The sequence below is a fragment of the Dicentrarchus labrax genome, unplaced genomic scaffold (genome assembly GCF_905237075.1).
Source record: "Dicentrarchus labrax unplaced genomic scaffold, dlabrax2021, whole genome shotgun sequence".
NCBI classification, from domain to species: domain Eukaryota; kingdom Metazoa; phylum Chordata; class Actinopteri; family Moronidae; genus Dicentrarchus; species Dicentrarchus labrax.
The window spans coordinates 320,564-346,211 of record NW_026136707.1 but is presented as its reverse complement, the minus strand read 5'-3'; the positions used below and the strand labels follow the sequence as shown (position 1 = coordinate 346,211).

The 25,648-nt window shown below is 40.7% G+C and overlaps 2 protein-coding genes across 2 annotated transcripts; both read right to left on the bottom strand.

Annotated features, from left to right (window-relative positions):
* Positions 1 to 503: 503 nt before the first annotated feature.
* On the bottom strand, positions 504 to 6,502 carry wdr73 (WD repeat domain 73). Its single transcript, XM_051405409.1, has 8 exons — positions 6,383 to 6,502; positions 5,617 to 5,684; positions 4,964 to 5,049; positions 4,802 to 4,890; positions 4,079 to 4,146; positions 2,932 to 3,096; positions 1,798 to 2,172; positions 504 to 1,461 (listed from the first exon to the last, which is right to left on the bottom strand). Exons 1-8 carry the CDS (start codon positions 6,439 to 6,441, stop codon positions 1,223 to 1,225), a joined length of 1,149 nt encoding a protein of 382 aa, XP_051261369.1. The 5' UTR covers positions 6,442 to 6,502; the 3' UTR covers positions 504 to 1,222.
* Positions 6,503 to 13,879: 7,377 nt separating this feature from the next.
* Positions 13,880 to 25,481, bottom strand: cfap418 (cilia and flagella associated protein 418). The gene is made up of 6 exons (XM_051405424.1): positions 25,280 to 25,481; positions 24,880 to 24,982; positions 23,409 to 23,473; positions 23,054 to 23,119; positions 22,317 to 22,412; positions 13,880 to 15,333 (listed from the first exon to the last, which is right to left on the bottom strand). Exons 1-6 carry the CDS (start codon positions 25,390 to 25,392, stop codon positions 15,174 to 15,176), a joined length of 603 nt encoding a protein of 200 aa, XP_051261384.1. The 5' UTR covers positions 25,393 to 25,481; the 3' UTR covers positions 13,880 to 15,173.
* Positions 25,482 to 25,648: the final 167 nt, after the last annotated feature.

Genomic DNA, 25,648 nt, shown 5'->3' with positions numbered 1-25,648 from the left:
CTGATTATAAACTAATGAAAACAAAAACTAACTGAAACGATACTGTGTGCTTATAAAACTAAAATAAGATACAAAATATACGGACAATGTCTTTAGGTCTTCTGTACAGACCTGAACCTGGACTGCAGTCTGACTGCGACACAAACTAGTAAAAGTCTGAACAGAGTCCTCATGTTCGATGAACTGGAGTCACTCTTCACTTTGTTCTCCGATGCAGAAGTTCATTTATTTCAAAACGCATCACTGCATCACAGATGTGTCCCGCTGCGACAGATGTTTCCTGGATTTTGGATTTTAAAAAGGAGTACCAGGTTTCCAAAAACAGAACCTTCTCTCTCTATCTGGTTGTGTCGGGGGCACCGTGCCACGCACCACGGCTAATGAACGCAGTCTGCCAGAGGAAGCAGCCGACCGTGTGGTTACTCTGGTAACAGCCAAAAACACACACACACACACACACACACACACACACACACACACACAAAGCACAGCTACAACGGGGGTAATTAAAAACACTTTTATTGCAGAGGGAAAGCTCAGTGTGGTCCATTTGTTGAACATAATTTTCATTAGAAGTTGGCTTAACTCAAACAGATTGATGCAAACTGTTTGTTTTTAGAGTGTAGGATGAGGTTGTGACTACTTTCCTAGTTAAACATGATGTGCTTGTTATTACTGACTCCTGATGAAAGGTAGAGGGTGACGGACCACAGCTGTCAGCATTGATACAAGTACAGGTATTTTTTGTGATTTCGGGTGAACTGAGTCTTTAAAACTTTCCTGTTACGGTTTCCCTCGGTCCTCTAGAGTGAAAACACTTCATTAGTGATGAACATGTTCAATACAAATATGTGCTGTAATTAAAACAGTAGCCACCTGCTTTAAATGAGAACAGTTAGCAGGAACAGCTGCGACTATAATCCAACAGCAAGCTTATGAAGCTCTGTTTGTTTCCTAGCACTGAAGACAAAATGTTCTCTGACCTGATCCTGTGGAATCAAATTTTGTTGTACAATTTTTGGAGACAGAAACAAGTTTGTAAGTAAATTCTATCCCCCTTTTATCTCTTCATCCCTTTATGAGAAAGGGAGGCGGTGCAGAGGAACGTCAGACCAGACTAAATCAGAAACCGATGAGTTCTTCTTTGTTTTTATGTTTTCAGTGGATGTTCTGGACTCAGAGGTTAACATCGGCTCCTCTCATCCTCCTATTCGACAGTCCGTCAGCAGCCGGCAGCTGATTGGTCCACCCAGTCCCACACGTGGACCGAGCCGTCCGAGGCTGCGGACAGTAGCGTCCGCGGCCGCTCAGGATGCCAGACGTGGGAGGTGACGAAGACGGGAACGCCGTCGTCAGACTGCGATGAAACTGCGTGACCGCGGTGCTCGAACAGCGGCTGAGCCTCCTGCAGCTCCGTCGTCCACACTGAGCTGCTGTAGATCTGAACCGCGCCACTGAAACCTGCCAGAAAACAATGACTTCTTTATCTTTATCTTGGAAGTTGGTTCTTCCAACTGCTGCATCAACACTAAACATCACATAGACATACATTAAATAACATCTCGTTACTGATCAATGAGCAGATCTGCAAACAGCAAGCCGTGACGTTTGTTGAGCCACAGAATACGTCATTGAGTTATCTTTAGAGGTGCAGCCAGGTGGCTTTGTTACCTTTACACAGTCAGACTAGCTGTTTCTTTCTCTCTCCAGTCTTTATGCTAAGCTAACTGGATGTATATGGAGTGGTATCAATCTTCTCCTCCGACTCTGCCGGATCACTCGGTGCTCTGAACTAACCCGACACTGCGATACAGTCGTCCAGCGCCGGAGCCCACGACACTCTGACATCGTCCGCGTTGCAGCGGCGTGTTTGGACGTCAAGCTGAGCCCGACTCACGGCTCCTCCCGGGTTCCTCAGGTCTGAAATCACCGTCTGTCCACACGAGGACAGTCTGACGATCCTGCAGCTGGACGGATCCAAACAGGACGGGCCTGCGGAGGCGTCTGTCCACCAGAGGACGGATTCACCGGAAGACGGCGGCGGAGGTGAAAGCTGAGGCGCAGCAGACGTCCGAGTGTCGGCGATGTAAACCTTTCCGTTAGAGCAGCCGGCGAGGAAGACGGCGTCACTCACAAAATGTAAAGAACTGAGAGGATCGGCCGAGTCCGTCTCTGTTGGGACGAAGCGAGACATCAAATTATAAATGGTCCTAAAAGGAGAACGTCCCTGGTTTGAATGTGAAGAGGAAGGAAAGTGTTCATCAGCAGGTTTTAAAACTGCGCTGAAAGAGATTCTTGTTTGCTGATACTTTAATAATATATACTAAAGATACTGTATTTCTATTAATAAACATTTGTAATATAAATGTAAAAAGTCTAAATATTAATTCTGTATTTTGATAAACTTCTCTTCCAACTGAATAAAAGCTTTTAATAGACCTGTTGTCCTTCATCTGAATAACAATGTTTATTTTCTGTTTGTTCTTTTTAACTTTAGAGTGTCGCAGTAAATTAAACTGAAAGAAAAGGCTCAATTAAAATCTATATATATTCAAATATTCTACTGGTTCCACCTGCTTACGTACTGTTTACATCACCTATATTTATTTTTACCTCTTTATACCTGCACACATCTCAGACTATGTGATTACTCCTTTATGGTATCTCTGTATAGAAACGTCTACAACCTGTTCTCCTCTGTACACCCTTCCTACCACAGGACTGTATTTCATTATTTAAATGTTATTCCTGTACTGTAGCTGCTGCACTGCTTTAGGTCTGCGACATACATTATTTGTGACTTTTAGTATAAACTACAGACTGCTCAGAATCACTGCAGCACTGAGACACAACTACAGTTCAGAGCTCCAGCTGTTTCCCTTCACCCTGCTGCTACACATACGAACAGGTGCACTGTATGTGTGACGTTACCCAGTGTGTACACAGTCTGTCCCGAGGTCAGCTGAGTCAGCCGCACGCCGGCGCTCTCGGCTCCGTGAAGAACTTGAGGCTGCGACGAGAGCCGAGCTGCGATCCTGCTGCCTCCCTCTGAAACGCCCCTCGACCCGTCCACACTTCCTGTTCGCCTGATCACATCTGTCATTGGGCGATGAGACACGGCGGACGACCAATCACATCGGGAGAAAGCAAAGAATAAGAAGTGAAAACAATAAAAACGAGACATTTCAGTTTTGTCACTTTAACTAAATAAAGTGTGTTTCTATCAGCTGTCTGACGTCCATTTGTTTATTTTGTTCTAAAAAAATAAGCTTTAAAAAACAGGTTAACGCCTCATAGCCCTACAGCCGTAACCCCAGCTTACACTTCTCTTTCTTTCTGTAGGACAATAACGTGTTCTGCATTAGCTCACAGGGATCCTAATCAAACTCATACAGTGTCATTAGATGAGTTTTAGTCTTTTTAATAATCATCAACGCTGGTTTGGTCGAAATAAACTATTAATTCACCGAGTTAGAGGAGAAAATGTTCGCAAAACTGGCTGCAACCCTAATTAATCCTCTGGGACAAATGTGTCGTTAAAGTGCGTCCACTGAACGTTTGTTCCACTGACAGACTCAGGTTGTTATTGTCAGTGTCTGACAGCATTATGGAAAGGATCCCTACAGAGATAGACCTTTAGTTTAACCACAAACAGCCGTAATATCACTATCACTCTCCACCAGACTCCAGAGACAAAAACACTCATTTAACCTTCAGATCATCAGAACTTCATTAAAGTGGACAGAAACAGAATCAAACTCATTAAAAGCGTCTCTGTTAGTGTTTCCAACAATCACCAACTCTGGTTTGGTGGAAATAAATCCTTAATTCACCGACGTAGATGATAAAAACAGCAGTTTCAGTCGGAGCAGACCGGCTATGGAAACAAACCACAGAGAGGCTGCGATACAACACAGGCAGAGGGAGAGAGACACCATGTGACTCTGTGTATAGAGAATATAATGTTAGCTGATATATTAATGTTATAGATCTATAATATAGTTTGTTTTGGGTTTTGCGGGTACAGTAAACAACATCTTTAATCACAGCGGATGAAATAAACGGTGTCTTTACTCACCGCTGTCGTCTCCTCCGAGGTCCCACACCTGCAGGTCTGAGCTCAGCCCGTCGTTGGTGACAACACACCTGTCCAAAACAACAACAACAACAACAACAACAACACAGCAACAATGAACTCATGTCAACACTCACATAAAGTCCAATAAGCATTACATCTGTGTAACGGCCAGCAGGGGGCAGCGCCGTTGGCTGCAATAAGAAACAACACACCTTTTCTTTCCCTCCAGAGTGCCTTTACTGAACGTTAGGAACTCCTTTTTAAAATACAAAAATGCGACATTCTCAGCCATCAGCCGTGAGAAGAAGGTAATTATTGGTTATCATATTCAGAAGAAGTCATCAGACGATCCTATCGCCCAACATGACGTCTACAAATATTTATTTACAGAAAACATTCAGAGAAATCTTCACTGTCGACTGAATGAAAGAGGAATCAGCTCCTGTTATCTTATTCAGCTTTTTATTGTTTGTTTTTCAGTCTTCTTCTATTGAAGGTGTTTAATTGGATTTATGTTTCTATATCTGAGTTTAATCAGTTTATTTATTTAACTGAATAAAGCTCATGAATGAGGCTTTGAACTAAAAGTTCTCTGCAAACAGTAACAGCTTCAACAATCCATCACCGGGTTTAAGACTTAAAGCGGATGTAAACACTTAACATTCATATTTAAATGACTATATTTATAATAAATCATTCCAACTGAGGCAGTTAGAAACTCACCTGGTTCCCGGGATGTGTCTGAGGCAGCGAACCGGTGCGTCCGTGAAGCCGCCGTGGACAACTTTGAAGTCCCGTTCTGCACATAGACCCTGAACACAACACTCACACTGTAGCAGTTTCTGATAATAAACCCAAAGCTTGGACGGATTTGGTGTTTCTTACCTTGTTTTCATCAGCGAAGAGTTTGAGAGGCAAACGCAGCTCCAGAATCTCGTTCTTAGACGAAGTGAATCCTGCGACACACACGGCTGTAAACAACAATAAAAAGGTTTATTTGGAGTTTTTCTGCCCCTCGTGGCAACCGTTAAAAACCCCTGGCGTCGGACGTTTGCCTCACCTCCTCTTGTGGAAGGTCGTGTGACATAATCGAGTGTTTAGAGAGGGATGAAAGACGGTTCCAGGGTTTCTCTTGACAGGTGATATTAGTGCACTTTCACTTGAATGTTCTCCAGTCAGACAGTGGGATGTACATGTCACTGGTATTTATGGCAAGAAACTTTTACTTTGGGTTTTTTTATTCTTTTTTATTTGCTAGAAAGTTGTTAAATAGCATAAAAGTTAATAATTTAAGGCTATAAATGATCCTGGCCTCCTCAAATTAACCCCAAAACCAGGAATGTCACATATTTAACATTTATTATGACGCCAGGGTGTGTGGGAACCCCGGAGCTCTGTATCTTCCTAAATCTGTCACTTATCAGAGTTGTGAGTTATGTCTTCATTACCTCCACATTATCTGAGAACTGCTGAATCCAGACCAGCTGGAATATCATACGTTCACACTTTGAGCGTTAGAAGGAAACATATGAACTCACTCTTCCCTGACGTCCACTCGATGACCTGGGTGGGATGTTCCAGCTGATACACATGAAGGTCTTTGTACCTGTAGGAAGCAGACAGGTGTTACTGACTGAACAACATCCTCATTGTTTCACTTCCAGGCTGTAAAATCACATTATAACACTGCAATAACATTTATATACACGTGTGTGTTAGGTTACTCATTAGTTAAGTTTTGTTTTAATGGTATTTTTTATTTGTTTACACCTGCAGTATTTGTTTTTACTTTGACACCAGACTCCTTTAAAAAAATTAGGTATTTAATATTTTATACCTCAGTGCTAAGCACAAATGCCTGTGCTGTAAAATATTAGTAGTTTTACATGAATATAAGTCACTCTTTAATTCGGCACTAATGTAGTTCACCAAACATACGTTTCTAAAGCAGATTTCACACTTTGCTGCTTTGGTGTTGAGTTGTGGCATCCCGCGATTTTTGAAAGAGTAAAGTCCGGTAATCACTTCTTAAACTTGATCCTTTTCCAAAATACGAGCTGCTTGGTGTAATAAGAGGAGGCCGAATTAAGAAATGTTTGATTTAGATGCAAAGAATTTCATGTGATATTATTTAAAAGTAACGTACACCTGCGGGTAAGTAAAGGGAAATAAAACTTAACGATTTTTAGGCGGAGTTCAATTTCCGATGCTAGCTAGTAGCGTCGCTGAATGAATTGAGCTTCTAGTAAGAAGATAACGTAACGTCAACTTTCCACGTTGAAACAAAGAGTGAAGATTTCTCACGTTTTCAGGGACTCGATAAACCAATCATCTAAAATATCATCAAACTCTGTTTCCTCCATGTCAGTGCGTCTGTTGTTGTTTCACTGCCTCTACTTCTTCTTATGAGCTCCTTTGGTGGTGGATTCAACGAATGGATTCAGTTACACTGCCCCCTGCTGGACAGGAACTCCTACAGCTTCCGTACATTTGGGATATTAGATATATTTTAATAAATATTTCAAAGACTTTTCATTTGTTTTCTTTTTCTAGTCACAAATACCAAAACATAAACATTAACAAACAGCAGAAAGAAACAGAAATACTGCATTCAAAGTTTTATTGAAGTAAAAGTAGAAAAGCATTAAAATATACTTAAAGTACCAAAAGTATTCATCATAAAGAAGGACCCATTTCAGAATCAAATACATTAAATATATATGTAATATTATAATATTATCATTGTTCTATCAGCTCTTATAACTTGTGTTCAGGTCTTTAAAGTTTAGATCTTAATTTATTCATTTCTTTCACAGAAATGAACAAAATGCAGAGATATACAGTAGACCAACTGTGTATAGTTTCCAAGTTTTCTTACACAAATTAAAATCAAGAAGACCCCCACTTTGGAGACCCGTAGTTTGGGTCCCAACCCCCAAGTTGGAAACCACTGTGATAAAAGCACGATGTGGAAACAGGAAGGTTTCCTCAAACTAAACAAAGACAAACACTTCGGCAATCTGACCACCTGGCAATCCGGCTCAAGCCCACCTACACCAAGAGGCTTAAGGCACAGCCAGTCACAGTCAGAACTGTTAACACCTGGACTGCAGGGTTGTTTAGAGGCCACAGACTGGAACATCTTTAAGGAGGCTACAGATGACATCCATGAATACACAGAGGCTGTGAGTGACTACATCAGCTGGTGCACATCTACACGTGCGCTTCCCAGAACTGTGCGTGTGTTTCCAAACCAGAAAACTTGGTTAAATGGAAACATAAAACAGAAGATCAGGAAAAGGCAGGAGGCTTTTCAGTCAGGAGACCAAAGGGAGTACAAGGAAGCCCGGTATGAGCTACAGAAGTCCATCAGAGCTGCAAAGAGGGCGTATTCCCAAAAACTTGAAAGCTTTTACCTGAGTAACAACCCACGCAGTATGTGGCAGGGAATCCAAGCAGTCACAAACTACAAGAAAACAGAACCAACCAAAGACCCCCCGGATGTCACCCTCCCAGACAGCCTTAACACCTTCTACACCAGGTTCGATAGAACACAGACACCCCTTCAAAAGCCCCCTGCAACCCCACGGACACTGTCTTTCAGGTGACACCCACACAGGTCCTGAAAGCTCTGCGGCAGGTGAACCCCCAAAGGGCTGTGGGACCAGACGGCGTCCCTCCTAGAGTCCTTAAGGCCTGTGCACAACAGCTCACTGGTGTGTATGTAGACATCTTCAACCTGTCTTTAAATCAAGCAGTAGTCCTCCGTATTTTTAAATCTTCCACCATTGTACCAGTTCCAAAAAAAACAAATCCATCCACCCTGAATGACTTCAGAAAAAAACTGGTTCTCACACACATCAACCACATGGTCCCGGGTACAATCCACCCCCTCCAGTTCGCCTACCGCCCCAACTGCTCAGTCCTGCAACACCTGGACAGCAGAGGAACATACGTAAGAACACTGTTCCTGGATTACAGTTCGGCTTTTAATACCATCCGCCCAGGCAGGCTGACTGAGAATCTGACAGACCTCGGTGTCCCGACTCCCACCTGTAACTGGATCCTGGATTTCCTGACTGAAAGACCACAGGTGGTGAGGATGGGAAGGAGGGTGTCTGCAGAGCTCACCGTCAGCACAGGATCACCACAAGGCTGCTGTCTCAGTCCTAAACTCTTCACCCTGTACACACGACTGTGTCTCCACCCAGGACAATACCATCATCATTAAGTATGCGGATGATACCACCATCCTGAGCCTCATCAAGGGGGGAGACGAGTCGGGCCACAGGAGTCTGGTGAACGACATTCTTGCCTATGGTGAGGTGAACGACCTATGCCTCAACACAGACAAGACAAGAGAAGTAGTCATGGACTTCTGAAAAAACCCACCCCCCCTGCAGCCCCTCATCATCAAGGGAACTGAGGTGGAGAGGGCTGACAGTTACAGATTCCTGGGACTACAAGTAACATCAGATCTGAACTGGACTTTGAACACTGCTGCCACAGTGAAAAAAGCCCAGCAGAGACTTTATTTCATCAGGCCGCTCAGAAAAGCTGGTCGCCCTCTCACCCAGGTCTACAAAGGACTGATAGAGAGCGTCCTCACCACAGGCATCACTGTCTGGTATGGAAACACCCCACAGACTGAGAGGAAGGCTCTCCAAAGGGTCATAAAGACTGCAGAGAGGATTATCAGAACGGAACTCCCCTCCATGGACACAATCTACACACAGCGCTGTCAGAAAAGAGCAGAGAGAATCATCAGAGACACACTACATCCAGCTCACTCCCTGCTCCAACACAAAAACTGCACATACAATCTCAGGCCCAGACGAGCGGACAGCATCACCACAAATAGAACATCCTTTTATAAGAGCTTCTTCCCTGCCACAGTGAGACTCTTGGCCAAAACAAAATGAACTACTGTCTCCAGGGCCTGTGCAATATACCTGTGCAATTTATTTATAATGCAACTTTACACTATATCATATTATTTTATATTATGTTGTCTCCGGGGCCTGTGCAATATGCAATATACATGTGCAATTCACAATGCAAATTTATACTTTTAACAGGTTTTGTGCAATTTATAATGTATATGTTTTATAGATAGATTTATGTCTTCCTTGTGTGTCTTTCTAAACTTGACTTGACTCTCTGAGCAACAACCGCACAAGAGTTCCCATATGTGCAAGCACAAATGGCAAATAAAGTTCTTGAATCTTGAATTTGAATCTTGAATCTGGTGTCCCTTATAGCACACAGCTTCAGTTTATTCACAGTAATTATCCCAGTTATTATTTATCTATGTTGATATGTGGTGTGTGTACTCCATAATGAATGTGGAGCAAACGGAGCATCAGTGTGGACCTTTACGCTCTCTGGGTTTCAGACAGGTGGAGTCCGGCAGCAGGTGACAACAGCCGACGCTTTGTCCTTCCCACGATGTGCAGAGCTCCATCACTCCGGCTGTTGTTTTCCTCCTCCTCCTCCTCCTCCCTCCTCCTCCTCCTCCTCCTCAGCAGCCCTGTCGTTCTGCTCTTCCTGCTGTCTGACAGGAGAGAGAGACTGAGTCACACGTCTGTCACTCTGTCTTCCTCTCTCAGTCCGTCACCAGAGCCCAGAATCCAGTTTGAGTCAGGATGCAGTATGTAGCAGGTATACACCGCTTGCAGCAGTTGTTTCCTCTCACGCATTAACTCATCAGGAACAGTCTGACACTTATTGATGGGATTCACCGGGAACTTCGATGAGTTAACAGTAACAGCAGAGAACAGCTGATAAACTGAACAATGAACCCAAACAGGGAACACAGGAACTGCAGGAAGAGATGAGTTTTCCTGATATTTTAGGAACTTTCTCTGTCTGTATTACGTTTTTGTATCATTTTTAACAATCACACGTTTAATATGCTTCTTTTTTTGACAAATTCAGTGTTTTCTTCTCATTGTTGTCATTGTTCTATCAGCTCTTTGGTTGTTTTCTAACGCAGGACGAGGCTGTTTATCAGAGAGTGAAGCTCTGTGAATACAGACTGTGTTCAGTTCTTCAGAGTTTAGATCTTAAAGAATAATTAAAACTATATAAAAAATAACTTTATTTAGTTTTCTCCACAGAAATGAACAAAATGCTGAGATATTGCCCAATTATGTATATTTTATGGAGAAATTAGTCGACTTCTCAGTTGATTTATGAGCTCAGTAAACAGTTTCCTGATTAGTTTCTGGTCTCAGTCTCTAGTTTCAGTCTTCTTCCATACAGCATGAAGTTCATTTAGTAACTGATGGTCCCATTTAGAATAAAACAGACCATAAAGCAGGTTGCTATGCTTTAGGGCGGGGCTACCTTGTGATTGACAGCTCATTCTCATTGAGTCCGTTCAGCTGAATAAGACCAAAAGTACACTAAAAACCTGAAAAATGTCTTTCCTCAAATCTGTCCACAAACAGATTTTACTGTTTATCTGGAATACCAGATAGGTGTGCAGTATTCTCAAGACCAGATCCAGCTCACTGGAGGGTTTTTTCCCCCCACCGTTACCTGGAAAGGAAGAACGTTGCCTGTGATGTAGACCAAGTCCTCTGGCCTGACCCTGCACCAAGACTTTATGCAGAGGCAGAACTCGTCGGTAACTTGCAGTAAACAATATGTTCGGTACTTAGTTGTGAATAATTTCTGTAGCACCACGCCCTGAACCTGGCTCTGTGTGTGTGTGTGTGTGTGTGTGTGTGTGTGTGTGTGTGTGTGTGTGTGTGTGTGTGTGTGTGTATGTGCCAGAGGAGGTTTTGTGAACGTAGACTGAAGATTTGGGTTTGTATTTGGAGAAAAGAGAGAAAGGTTTCAAGGAATGTGGAAAAACTGTAATAATGTAAAGTCTTCATTTAGTAATCAGACAGACACCCTGATGCTATCTGCCGGAGTACATTCAGTACTTTCTCAAATTTTCAGGCAGATTGAAGAAACACCAGACTCTTCATCAGTGTAGAGTCTGAACTGAACTCTGTTAAAGTCGCCCTCATTCTGGGAGAGATAATTACGCTCCTGATTCACACACACACACACACACACACACACACACACACACACACACACACACACACATTCAACAAGTGATCAGATGTAAATCGCTGCCACTCATCTCCGGCCGAGCCGACAGATCACTGCTGACTTTATCACATCACCCAGATCTGACAGTCTCCTCCCCACTGCTGGTGTTTCACACCCGCAGCAGGAGAGCTGCTGTTTTCCTCCCAGATGATAATTACCGGACTGTCAGACGAGACAGAACTCCTCCGGCTGAGCGTCAGTAGGACCCCAGCAGGAACTAATGATTGCTGTTAAAACCCAAAGAGAACAAACGGTGTGTGTTTGTCTACAGATATAGAAATACTGATAAATGTACTGCAGGCAGAAACCCTTCAGGTAGCATTCATGAGGCGGGATTAAAGTTGTTTTTCTGACGCAAGAAATGATGTAAATCAGAACAACAACAGTGCAGGTGAGTACGGAGAGCAGGAGGGGACAAAATTGAGGTTTAACCAAAAAAAACTACAGAAGCCTGTTGCATTCATTTGAAAAAAAAAAAAAAAACAATTCACCTGTTTTTCTGAGATAAGATGTTCCTGATTGATCCCCCTTAAAGAGGAATCCTAGCACAGCAGCACATGTGATCTCTATTAATGGCTGTATGTATGTAGCTGTGACATATCTGTACCACGGGTCCCGAACCTTTTCACTTCATTTAGTAAACTAAACTTTAGAGACATATTTTATGGATATTTCATATTGTATTCAACACAAGAACTGCAAGAAGTTACATTTTGAGTAGATTATTTCCTGTTTAAGAAGCTTTTTATACAATGTTCTCTCTGTTTCACATATTTTGTTTATCATTTTTAACAATCACAAAAACTTAATATGCTTCTTTTTTGATAAATTCAGTGTTTTATTGTCCCTGGAAGTTGGCCATTGGTATTCTTTCAAGAAGACCTTGCGACCCCCTCATGGATCTTTGGCGACCCCTAGTAGGAGTCCCGACCCCCAGGTTGGTTCCCTGTTGATCTACAGCATTTCCAAATTAGACTTGATGTCTAGTCTGCTGCTAGTGGAGAAAACACTTCTTTCTGACATGACAGCGAAAATGAAAAATTAGCTTTTCTCCTTTCAGCTTTGCGTTTACGACATTTGGTCATTTTAATTAATTTCCCAGTGTTTCCATCACTGAAAACTAGTCTCTAAATGTCAAGGTTTTCCAGACTTTCCAGGACACATGAATGAATTCAGAAAAACAGAGCCACATCTTTTTTCAAGTGAATGCAACACGCGTCCATTAGGAAGTATCTGGTTTATGTTTGTTTAATAATAAATAAATCAATGAAGAGTTTGAACACTAAAGAACAGGAAGTCTTTCTGTAAAGGGTTTCCACTACATGTATTATTTATATTATATAACGGGCTATATGAGATATATGTGACCTGAAGGCACAATAAGGAGAATCTTTCACTAGCTAATAAAACATATATGGATTTTGTCTTGTTTTTATATTCACTGTACATTATCCTCTGTATATTGGATATTGGAAATCAATAAAAGAGGATAAAGAATGTAAAACAAGTTTGAAAAGAACTGGTTTGAGATGGGGGGGTTGACGGATACGTCTGGGGTTGTTATATATTTCTCAAACCTCTGACTTTATCCACTAACGATACTGTGTGAGTATCAAACCCTGATATATCCTCTTCCTCTCTGCCACAGAGCTTCATTGTTGTTACACTGTAGTTTATTCATACACCCTCCTGCTGTCCTGGACACTCACTATTAATCCGCCGCTGAAAGTAGTCCCGAACAAATGTACTATTTCTTCCTGTTAGTGAGCAGCTTTTTACGTCTTCAGTAGGAACCAACGGGCTTTGAGCTGAGAGCTACTGACAGGAAGTCATTGAGAGACGGACTAACACAGTGGTAGTTTTGGTGTTTTCATGAAATGTATTCACAGACTTATTCTTCAAACTCTAGACTTGGGAATAGTTTTATATGAGGTTGAAACTCAGGACAAAGAAGTAAGACGACATTGTTTTATTGATTGATTGGTTATTTCTTCAGAACGACACTGAAGGATTTTCTCAATGGAAAAGACGTTTTCTCTCTTCCCCCGACAGTTCATTGATCTGACTGGTTGAAGTTCGCCCGTGATAGACGATGATAGACAGAAGATTCGCCCAATCACCTGCTGTAGAAACATGGCGGACACCACGGAAGGCGACCCGCAGCGTCTGTAGATAAACATAAACGTACCTAAAGAAAACATACCGATGAATATTATATTCCATTTGTGCCAGTAGATCCTCCTCAGTGCTACACACTGGACCTTTAAACACTTCCGTGAACAAACATAATGTTTTTCTTTTTGACCAGTGAGTTTGTGAACTCATCCAGTACATTTGTCTAATTAAGCCGAGGTTCAGAGGTTTACCTCAAACTTTCACTCTGTTCCCCCAGCTGCAGTAAAAAGATAAAAATCACCACCAAGTGATTAATGAGGTTTTTAAAATCGACCGCAGCTAAACGCAGCGCTCTCCCACTCATCACTCACTGAATAATTACACAGCTGCTGTGACTCCTCGTGGCTTTGTTTGTGTTTGCAGCTCAACGGCGAGCTTTAATCGCACTAAACTGTGACTTGACATCAGAGAACTGAATGAAATGACATCAGTTCCCATCAGTCTGTCATCACTGCAAACACTGCTGCTGCATACCAACGGGGCAGGAGGCGCGTTCGTCAGATCACAACACGAGAACAGCTTTGGTTCGGCTTTAATTGAACACATCGTCAGTCACAGCATGAGTCCAGGTGACTAATATGCTAATTAACTGTTTGCCATATTCGATAATTTGTTAGTAATTGATAAAATACAACATACAGACTGTTACCATGGAAAACAACATGAATACCATCTGAAATTATACCTGACTACAGTGATGGGATAGAATTAACCAGGACATCAACATCACATAACACATATAATATATATAATTATAATTATATATATAAAAAAAATCAGGCTGGGAAATACAATAATAAACAGTTTATAGCAGATTTTTATAGAAATTACATCCATATTTTAATTATGGAGCAAGCTAGTATTATGTAAAAGTTCAACAATAAAACTCATTTGCAACAACGACCCGCGGCAGCTGGAGATATCAAATATTCATTCCCCAATACATTTTAGATCTCTTGCTTCACTAATCAATAATATCATATTTATATATATATATATATATATATATATAAATAAAATGATGTGAAAATAGTCACCTGACTACAGTTCCCCTCAGCTCAGCTTTTGGTTTTCCGGCCCACAACTTCACTGCTGCAGCGTACTTTGGTTCATTAACATATATCATTATAACACACATTCAGAACATAATATAACTTTGAATGAAGTCACGATAATACACGAGGTAAAATTAACATTTTTGTCTTTGGAGTCTGGTGGCGAGAGATGGCGATATTACCTAACGTCACATCGCAGCTATTTTCGCCTAAAGGACGAGCACAGGTGATTGGTTGAGTTTTATTTTGTTTCGGTCCAGTTTGAAGTGAGTTGTAAGATTATCTGAGTGGTCAGCAGCAGCGCCTGTTCTGAGATGCTGGTGTTCTAGTGTCAGTGAGTTTTATATACAATAACCTCGAATAAACCCAGCTGTGATGCACATGTACTGAAACCTGTACATTACCTGCTCAGCAGCAGACAGACACAGTGAGAGCCTGGCTGGTGAACAGCATTCAGCAGCCAGAGACAGATGTTGGTAGAGACAAAACCAGAGCTGGCTTTCAGGATGGAAACCTCGCCAAGGTTTTCCACTTAAAGATCCATTTCATTACAGATTTTTCTGGCTGGAGATGGATTTTGTGTCTTATTGACGTCCCTGAAAGGATTCCAAAGTCAAGTGGATGGATGGATAAAGAGTAAAAGACAGAACTCTAAACAGATGAACGGACAGCGATAAGCAGCAGAAGTGTCTCTGTCCGTGATGATCTGCTTTGGCCCATCGTCCAGAGGGAGTGTTTTGAGTGAGGAGTGAACATCAGTCCTGGTGTTTGCCACAGACCCATCTGAGCTGAGGCTGGTCCCTGAGGTCTGTCGGCTCTGACGTGGAGAACCAGCTGCACTGGCAGGCGTACGCCCGTAAACCTCTCCTCTTCTTCAGCTTGGCTCTGAGCTTCTGACGGTCCGGCACGTTGTTCCTACGCAGAAAAACACACATAGTTCTCACATCAATTTAACATTAACTCACTCCAGACAGAGCCTTTCATGTTCTTCACCAGTTTCACTTCACTGCTGGATGCCACTAAATCCTACAGACTGGTCCTTTAATCTACAGCTCTCAGTAAACAGAGAAATAGTTTCATCTGTGAAATGTCAGAAAGTTGTGAAAAATGTTTCACGGTGACGTCTTGATTTGTCCAAAACCCAGAAGGGGATGAAGGCTCCTGACTTTGATGATTCATGTGATCCTCTGACTCTTCATCAAGGCAACATTTCAAGAAGGGTTGGGCTTTAATCTATTACTTGTTACTTTTTGAAAGTAATATTATTACTTTAGGTATTACTCCCTGCCAACAGTAATTAGTTACACTATCACTTCTATTACTTTTCTGCTCCTCCCCACCAAATTGCTAACTGCGACCTCTTTCACTCCCAAAAATATGTTTAGTTTGTTAAAAGCAACAAAAGTAATGTTGTAACTAGTTATATTTTGAGGGGTAACTGTAATATTATTAATCAAATGTATTAGTAATTAGTTACACTACTAGTTACTGGGGAAAGTAATATTATTACTAGTAGCACCTTTTTGCCCAACACTGACTTCAATATCCATCAGCCTCATCTGTACTTTGTGCTTAGTGCTAATTAGCAAATATTATATAAAAATTATAATATATCTCTGTAGACTCTGATTACTGATCATTGTTGGCTTGGAATCAAATTTAAATGTAATTAAAATAAATAAAAAATAAAACAAGTTGGGAATAACTGAAGTGAAAAACATAATAGTGTAAAATGTTCAATTATTATTATTATTATGTCATCAGAATCTGATTCCAGTAAAAGTTTTATTTCTGAGTTCTGGATTCATCCACAGAAATCATATTCATCTGCAGTAAATTAAAAAGAAGTGTGCCAGTGCACGGCAAATGAGCGAGCACATTAAGAGTCAAAAATGAAGCTCAAGTGCACTTAACATTTACTGAGGTCCTCCTGGTTTTGTGCTGTTTGAGAGTTGTGCAGCTGCTAAGTCACTTCATACTTTTATAATTAAAAAGGTTTGTTTTTTTTAAAAAAAAGAGCTCCTTTCTTGTGCATTTTAATTCAAGTCATCACGTCTACATCAACAATTATAAGAGCAATTATAAATTCACATACTTCATTTATAATTGCTTTTATGCTACCACTATTCATACTCACTTATGATATTAAATTAAGCCCCTTAATTAAAATATAACATTAATTAGTAAAACAGATGTGTGGGTAGCTTCAGTAATGGATTCAGATGCTAAAACGACCTCCCAAACAAACAGGAAACAGAGGAAGAAGGTGACGGGGGGGAATATAAAACATCATATTCTCTAATTTACAAAACTTCTAAATCTATTAATGAGAGAAAAATAATCAAACCTAATCAGTTAACATAGGTCACATGATATTGTATTAAATAGCAGCAACCTTCAGTTGAATATGTTAGAATAGATTTACTTTATCATTAAAGAGACAAACTGCAAACATTAAAATAACATTTATATCAAGAGTAAAGCTCTTAAAGCTCGCTGGTTCTGATTGGCACCAGGGAAACGCACATCTCACCCATCTCCCTCTCTCTCTCCCTCCCCCCGTCCCCCTCCCTCCTCTCCCTCTCTCTCTCTCTCTCTCTCTCTCTCTCACACTCACTCATAAAAATGGTTTTCGCCTGTTCCAGCTGGAGATGCTCTGCTGTTGGGGGACTGAAGCTTTTTGGATGATAACACCGACGTGAAGGACACACTCGCCACTCTGAGTGTTCCTGAGTGCTCTGAACTTAACAAAATAACCCTAAAAGTAAATTGCACACTTGGAGGAAAAACCACTGAAATAAGTTTGTTTTATGTCGGAGCTGACGGGGTTTTTGTAAAAGACAGTTACAGGTTGCTTTACAGGTTGCTTTACAATCTTTGTCTTTTGGTGTTTACATTTTTGTGATCCAATGATCCACTTTCTCAAACGGTCATATTACACCTCGTGGCCACTGGATCCAGCTGTGTTAGGTTCTGGTGGTGGTACGGCTCGGTGATTTTATAAAATGAGCTCTTTTTGACGTGGTAACTTTAAGATGACTACCTTTAGTCGGCTCTAACTTTAAAAAGGGGAACTTTACACATCAGTGCCTGTTTACATGTGTTGGGGAATACGTCCGTTTATGTTTTAATCAGTTTTTAGTTTTAGTTTTTGGGCTTTATTGCTGAAAACCTCATTGAATGATTTGATTTTAAAGGGTTAAGTTAATTACCTGTGACAGAAACAGCCTACAGTCATCAGAAAAGGAAGCGTAGGAGTTTGGTGGAAAGGATTACCACAACCTTGACTGAAATCTTTCAACCTAAACATTTTAATAATATTTGGATTATTATTATTGGCATATGTAGCTCTACCAGTATGACATTTGACAATGCATCTGTGTTTTATAACAGAGTGGAATATAAGACACCAACCTACACTGTGTATAAAAACTGCCTACTGTTTGACCCATTGGATGTGACATGCGGACAAGAAGGTTAGGCACGTTCCTCAGTGTATAACAGCAGTGCTCACATTGTACAGTATCCCAATATATCACAGTATATTAAATGGTAACACCTGTATCGTGATACGCATCGTAACGGCAGATTCCTGCCAATACAGAGCCCTATAAACACACACCAGTCTGTGTTATCTTATAGCTAGATTGGTGGAGTTAAAGCTTTTGAATGTCGATACAGCCGATCGCACCGTATAGATCTTGTGTCATTAACCTGTATTTATTTTATTGTGTCAGACGACCGGATCCTAAAATGATCTGAAGAGCACAGCAGCACAGTCCTATAAACAGGCTTAGCTTGCGATGAGATAGGGTTGGCTGTACAGACAGTGGAGCGGAGAGAAGAGCTGTGAGAGCGACACTCCGGTTAGACAGGCTCATCAGAAACCAGTGCACGGTCCCACAGCCAGCCAACACCACCCAACAGCTCACAACAACCATCTGCCAATGAAAAAGTTCAGTTCCTGCAGGACAGACATCACCTGAGCTCTTTTATCTCTGACCTCGGCTTATTAAAGCCACTCTGTGGGTCCGCTGAGTGAATGGAGCCAGTGTGCCACACTAAGGATATAATGATGTCTAATCTACAGTCAGAGAACTGACAGCAGCTTTGGACCTCATTTACTTTTTACATTACATTGTTCAAATTAAAATGAGGATGAAACCTTTAAATGAGAGAAATGAATTGTCAGATGGGACATAACGGGTAGAGAGAGAGAGAGAGAGAGAGAGAGAGAGAGAGAGAGGACGGACTGACAGAAAGTCAAATTTTAAATCCTTTTTTTAAAAAGCATATTGCCAGTCCTCATTTAAAGCTACATTCATTCATGTTTTTTGACCACTTGGGGCAGAGAAACAGCCCGAAAACATTGGCACATTCACGGATCATTTCATTACTCTTTTACCGATACAAGTCGGAAATCGGAGATGTGACTACATCGGCCCTCAGACCCCTGGATGGATCCAAACGTACCATGAACCGGTCGATGGTCCGACTGTAACCTTATGAATCTGTTGAGAGAAGATTTGCTGCTAACACTACTCTACTCTCGCCTCAGTCTCACCTCAAGAGCGACGAGAGTAACGTGAGCGCAGTGTGGAGATTTACAGCGCACCGTCACATCTAAAATCTGAAGTTTGGAAGACATTATTTTATAATGTGTGGATCTAACTGTCTGTGAATGCTAACACAGCTAGCACAAGCAAGAACACGCAAGATATTAAACACTTTCCAGACACAACTGAGCTCCAACTGAGCGAGGTCGAAGGTCAGCACTGCAGGAAGTCTTTCTGTCTGAGTCTGCTGGAAAAGCAACAAACAACAAAGACATGTAATTCTGAAAAGAGACATTTGTCTTCAGTTTTTTTCCATAAACAAACATAAATAAAATATACTGTATGTATTTCGAAGGTGTCACTTTTAAAGAATTGACTTGTTTTAATTTAGAATGGAAAATAAATGTCTACATTAAACTAATATTAAGAACTTTATCAGATTGCATCCAATCAAATCTATCCGTATTAAAATGCATCGTCTCTGAATCGTATCGTAGCTCATGTATGCTGCACACCCCTATCTTTTACAAATAGTTCTTAATTGCATCATTTGAATGCAATGAATCCATCTTCGTTATTATCTTTATTAATAAAGGCTTGAACATGTATTTAGGTTATTCCAGAGACATACCAAACTCCAGTGAACCTCAGAGCTTTCTGTCACTGTCACATGGTAGAGTATCAGCAGACGTGGATAAAAGATTCACTCCTCGTGTTCGGTCAAACTCTCGTCCCGCCCGCCCACACACACACACACACACACACACACACACACACACACACACACACACACACACACACACACACACACACACACACCACACACACACACACACACACACACACACACACACACACACACACCTCCATCAACCATTCTTTGTTTCCCTACGGTGGCCTGTCAGCTGCCGTTACTGTAACCAACGACACTGTGTCACCAGGAATTAGTCTTTGACCCTCCTGCTGCTGCACATGAGCACAAAATGAAACCACTGTCGCTGTAATTTTAATATGAAAGTCATTACGTCACCTGTGTGGGGTCAACACGTGATCTCTGGATTGGTTTTGTACTGTGCTATTAATTCAACCTAATTCCTAACATTTACTTCATTGTAAAGCTGGATATTGAACCGTTTTTATACAGTTTTTTAGTCCTGACTTAAAGTTGAATAATTCGGGTATTATGTTATATATATGCTATAAACATTTACGTTGTGGTTGTCTGCCAGAAGCTGTCATACATTGACTGTTGATCCAGTCTGAAGCCACATTGTTACCATCCACTGTTTAGATCTTGGTGCTTTTTAACTCTAGATTTGAACCGGATGAAGGATTTTAGTCATCGGACGTCTGGATCTTAAGTTATCAGAGAAACAAGCTGAGCTAACGTTAGCAGCAGCTCGGCTCGCAGCCCCTCCGGGACGTCCTTTGTCTGTCCAACAGCGTGGGAGAAGCAGTGATTGTTAAGGTGGAACTGCTTTATTCAGTGTGTTTAAGGTGGAACTGCTTTATTCAGTGTGTTTAGTGGTTTTAATCAGCGGGTCTGTTTGTGTTGGAGAGGAGGAGACCTCTGTGGATCATTGGGCTCCCGGTAGAAACCTCCTGAACCATGAACACTGAAGGAATCCTAACCGGGAGAAGCTGACTGCAATGACGCCAATGGTGGTGAAGACAACAACTCCCATGATCTTTTGAAGTGACAGACATATTGTACCTTTAATGGCTCACAGAAGGTATGATTTTATCACTTTTGTGAATCAAGTGGTTTAATTTAATTGAAAAATTCAACTGATTAAAAACCTTTTTATAGAAGTAAAAAGATAAATCGGTACCACTGATTACTCTAACACACCACTGACTCAGCTATTATCCACTTCATTAAAGCGTTTCCGTTTGTTTTCTCAACCTCTGCAGAGGACCTGCCTCATGTTTTATTTCAATGTTTTATATAAACACAAAAGGTGTGAGCAGAAATAAACATCATAGCTTAACAGACAAAGAGGGAAACCTCTCATCCACAGGAGGACGCTACACTCCGGCCCACACTGTTTGACTGACAGGTGGTGTTTGCTTACCATACAGCAGGAACACAACGGGGACGAGTGCTGAGCAAATAAACTCAATATTTATATTCAGACAGGTCGGCTGTAGTAGTGCCATGCAGCTCAATGTTTGAATTTAAAACCAAACAAAATGATACTCCGTCTCCTCACTTTCTGAGGATGTCATAATCTCCCTCCGTCACCAGTACACGTCAATAAATCTGCTTACATGCTCCTTATATCTCCAGCATGTGCCTCACGGATTCCTAACTAGCAGCTGAATCGCTCTGCATTAGCCTGAAGAGAAAGCCTTCACTCGTTCACTTTAACAATGCCTCTGCTCGTTTTCATTCTAGTCACACCGCTCTGCAGATGTACAATTGTTCAAACTGGTGTAAAATAAACAGCTCATGGTTTGTTGACAAAAAAAACAACAACCAAAGTATGAAAAAAAAAAAGTCTTTTCTCATTTAATGTACATTTGAAATGGCTTAATAAAGATATTTTCACCACATAATCTAAATAGTGCATTGTAAATACATTATCTCAAACCTCCTCACTTGTTTTAGATGCAGTGTTTCAGTGGATGAAAAGAAGACATGACAGTGGTAGGTCACAGCTCAACACTGCCACCTTCTGATTAAACTGAAAAACATCCCCCAAAACCAAACAGCCTCTGACCCTCCTCTCACACCCTGACTGTACATTAATGAACATCGCAGCAAGAACATGAAAGTCTTGATATGTTTGATTTATTACTATGTTTTAGTTGAAGTACTGACCTAGAGAGGTTTTTGTAAAAACACTTTTTTACCTTGTTTTAAGCATAAAGGGAACTATAACTAAATTTCATTCTACAACCTTGCATTGTAAATGACAATAAAATAAATAATAAATCCTTGAAATGGAGAAATAAAGAAGGGAACGTGGTTTTATTTTTAGTGTTAATCTGCAGATCGGGTCCCCTGAAGGGCTCATGATACAAATGTAAGGGGTTGTGAGATCAGACTTTTTCAGACTTTCCTCCAATCTTTGCTTCTTTTTTTTTCTTGTAATTTACAAGATATTTTTACTTCTTCAGTTACAAAACATGGAGAAAAAAATATGGTAAAAACCCGCAACATTCCTTAATTTTAAGGTGTCATATGCAAAAAGCTTAGGAACTACTGGCAACACAGTCGCTGCAAAATAAGTGAAGAAAATATATAAAAAGTAAATTATTATGACCTGATGAAGCTTCATTATGTTAGAAAGTGGCGGGAGAATAAGTCTACTGTGTGTAATGTGTATTTTTACTCACCTGAGGAACAGGTAATCACAGGACGAGTCCCACTCGCAGTCATCGAACATCAGCACCCGGAAGTCACAGGAAGTACATCTCAACTGGTCACATGACCTGTTCGATACGGCGATTATTATTAACAGAAATGTATTTTAAAATTTCTAGTAAAGTTATTTACATCTTAGCAATTATTCATCAGTATGGTGATAACACATTAAAAGTGCGACCTTGCTGTAATTCATTTAAACCTGCACTAGGCAAAGCTTCTCGGGGGGGTGGCGAGGCAATCTTGATTTTTAAGAGGTGCTAGAAAACTTTGAAATATACACAGTAGGTTGGTATCTCAGCATTTGGTTCACTTCTGTGAAAAAATGTAAAGTAATTTGTCTAATAGAACAATGGCCAAGTGTCAGAGAGCAGTAAACACTTAATTGGTAAAAAAAAAAACTAGCATATTCAGGATGTGTGATCATTAAAATTGATTAAAAAAATACATAATACATATTTAGCAGGAAATAATCTGCTCAAAATTAATCTAAATCACACTTTTAAATACGTTTTGAATATAATATGAAATATCCATAATATATATGTCACTTAAGCAGGAGAAAAAGGTTGGGAACCGCTGATAAAAGTATAGAATTTGATGCCTCTGAGTCTCTGAAAAATAATCCGTAACAGAATCCCGTATCGTAATAAACCAAAGACAACCAGACATGACAGACGGCTCGCAGTATGAAATTATTTCTTCACACCTCTTGGATGTGGCCGTTCCAACACCATTTGTGACAGAGCTCCCGCCAACGAAAACAGGACAGCACCTGGACGCATAACACACAGTTCAAGAGGTTTAAAACAGCCAACAGAACGATACGAATAATACTTTTCATAGCAGGAGCTGGGGAATATTATACACACATATTTCAGAGAGGATCTACAGTGTGACTCACCATCATCAGTCAACTCAAAACACTACCAGAAGAAAAGTTCCTGACTCTCCTTTAGATGTAAAAATACAAAATATTTGGCTGATATTTGAGCATTTCTCCCTCTGCTTATATCCTGTAATTATTATTATTCCCGCCTTGTGTGTGTTTTTTAGTTACTTACTTTCTCCCTCCAGACTGAGACGACAGCTTCTTCTCCACCTGTGTTCCTTTAGGAGACTGCTCAGTCTGGAGTGAAAGGTAAAAGAGGAGAGCACAGACTGTGAACACACCTGACTTACAGCCTCTGGTGTGTGTAGACTATTATAGCCAACTACAATATTCATATGGATTTAGTCACAGGTACAGACTTGGAGATGAAGCAGCTGCATGATAACAATCAGGAATAGACGGATTATCGGATCCAATATTCACCATTTCTCAATGTCCCGTCCTAATTGGTTACACCTCACGAGTAATAGTAGAGTAAGATAACGTTGAAAGGTTTTCTTTTGCAGCATTTAATTAACCGAGTGCAACAGAGTATTAGGGCCATACTAAGTACATACTACGAGAATTAAGTCATAATGTTACGAGAATAAAGTCGTAATATTACCAGAATAAAGTACAAAAGAAGCAATTTCTCCGTGTGGTTCTTCCTTCGAAATAGAAACAGTCGTTTGCACAATCGTTTCAAAGTCCTGGTACTGGTAATAATTTGATGCTGATGAGCCAAAAGATGAAGTATTTCCTTATTTGTGAAACCGATATCAAAGTATAACTTCACAAGATGCTCAACATTCCTCATTTTAACACAGCGGGAAGATAAAATTACTACTTTATTCTCCTAATGTTTTGACTTTGTTCTCGTAATTTCCCAAAAAATAAATATTTTTTTCTCTTAGTCTGACTCAATTTTTCACTTCAGTAAAAGCAGCTTTACCACAGTGTAAAAATACTCAATTATCAAAATCTTACTTAAGTACAAAAGTTTTAGCATCAAAATATACCAAAAGTACAGAATAATAAACATTATATTGCTGTATGCTGGATTATTGATGCATTAATGTGTCGCTTTAATGTTGCAGAGGGTACGTGGAGCTCATTCTGTTATACTGCTGATTTAATCTATAATTATACATTATTATTCATTAGTTGGTTTATATTTTGTATCAATAATGTGAATCTAGTAAGAGTAGAAGCATAAAGTTGTATTGATGCACAGCACTTGTGTTGAAATGTTGGGTTAGGGTTATGAATGTTGTGTTTTTTAAGCCCATTACATTGACTTTGGGAAGAGGAAGACTGCATGAAGGGGTTTTAAAATACTTTAAAACATCAGCTTTACGTTTTAAGAGCAAAATGACCCTCGATGTGTTTGTTAGAGCTCAAGGATGCAAACGAGGAAACTCCACAGTGAACCTGTAATGAATGAACGCTGCACTGTGTGAGTTCAAACCAGTCAACAGTAAAAAATATATGATCCATATTATTCATGTTTTTTTTAAACACTTTAACACTCAGGGAAGGAGGAAAACGTCAAAGGGACGCCTTCATACACACCCCAACTTGTCCATTTGTGGTTGACAAGTTGTCACATCCTTCTGGAAAAGAGAGAAACTGGAAAAGGTGACAGCAGCGTTCATGTTCTTCACCTTTATTTGAGGGGAATCACTGTAGTCTTCCTCCAGTAACTCCTCCAGAAAGGCGTCGATGTCCTCAGTGACGCTGCTCACCGACTCTTCAGGTTTGGTGGCACTAAATGAGAGGAAACAGTTCAGAGTTATTGATTACTTATACATCGATTAATGCATCTGAGAGTAAACTTAGGGGCGGTTTACGTTCATCTATTTAAACTTTTAGACATCCTGGATATTTTATAGGCTGAATATTTGCTTTTAGTTGAATAAATCAATGAAGGATTCAGTATTTTTGACCAAGAGCTCGATTAGTAGTAAAATATAAAAGTCTTAATATAATTAGCCCTGGAAACAAACCCTACACAGAACATCCTCACTGTTAGCCACGTTAGCTCTCCGCGTTAGCGTTGTTTACCTCCCGCGTTTGCCCGCCTCGTTCGAGTCCCCGCGATCTGAGGAGGCGACAGAGACGTTGCTGCAAAACTTTTTTTCCACTTCGTCCAGCAGCTCGTCCAGGTCGTCCTCCATGTTCTGGTTTTCTATGCTACCTCTCCTGCTAGCTCCGGGGCTAATCCAGCGACCGCGGCTAGCACAGGAGCCGGAGCGTTCGCCGTTGCTAGGTAACAGGAGAGCAGAGCGGAAGTGGAGCGACACCGCCTTCAAAATAAATTAATTTTCTTCAGACTTGTTTATTTATTGCAAAATCATCTCTTTTACTTTTGGTACTTTGAGTATATTTTGATGCTTCTTCTACTTAAGTAAGCTGCAGGACTTTTACGCTGTG

Excerpts from the sequence above, each read along its gene's own strand:
- cfap418 (XM_051405424.1), bottom strand. The coding sequence starts at position 25,392 with ATGGAGGACGACCTGGACGAGCTGCTGGACGAAGTGGAAAAAAAGTTT. Across the intron at positions 23,120-23,408 it reads TCTCAGTCTGGAGGGAGAAA|GTGCTGTCCTGTTTTCGTTG; the intron begins GTAAGTAACTAA and ends TTATGCGTCCAG. Across the intron at positions 15,334-22,316 it reads TGTGATTACCTGTTCCTCAG|GAACAACGTGCCGGACCGTC; the intron begins GTGAGTAAAAAT and ends TTTTCTGCGTAG.
- wdr73 (XM_051405409.1), bottom strand. The coding sequence starts at position 6,441 with ATGGAGGAAACAGAGTTTGATGATATTTTAGATGATTGGTTTATCGAG. Across the intron at positions 4,147-4,801 it reads AGACACATCCCGGGAACCAG|GTGTGTTGTCACCAACGACG; the intron begins GTGAGTTTCTAA and ends TGTTTTGGACAG. Across the intron at positions 1,462-1,797 it reads CGACTGTATCGCAGTGTCGG|GTTTCAGTGGCGCGGTTCAG; the intron begins GTTAGTTCAGAG and ends GTTTTCTGGCAG.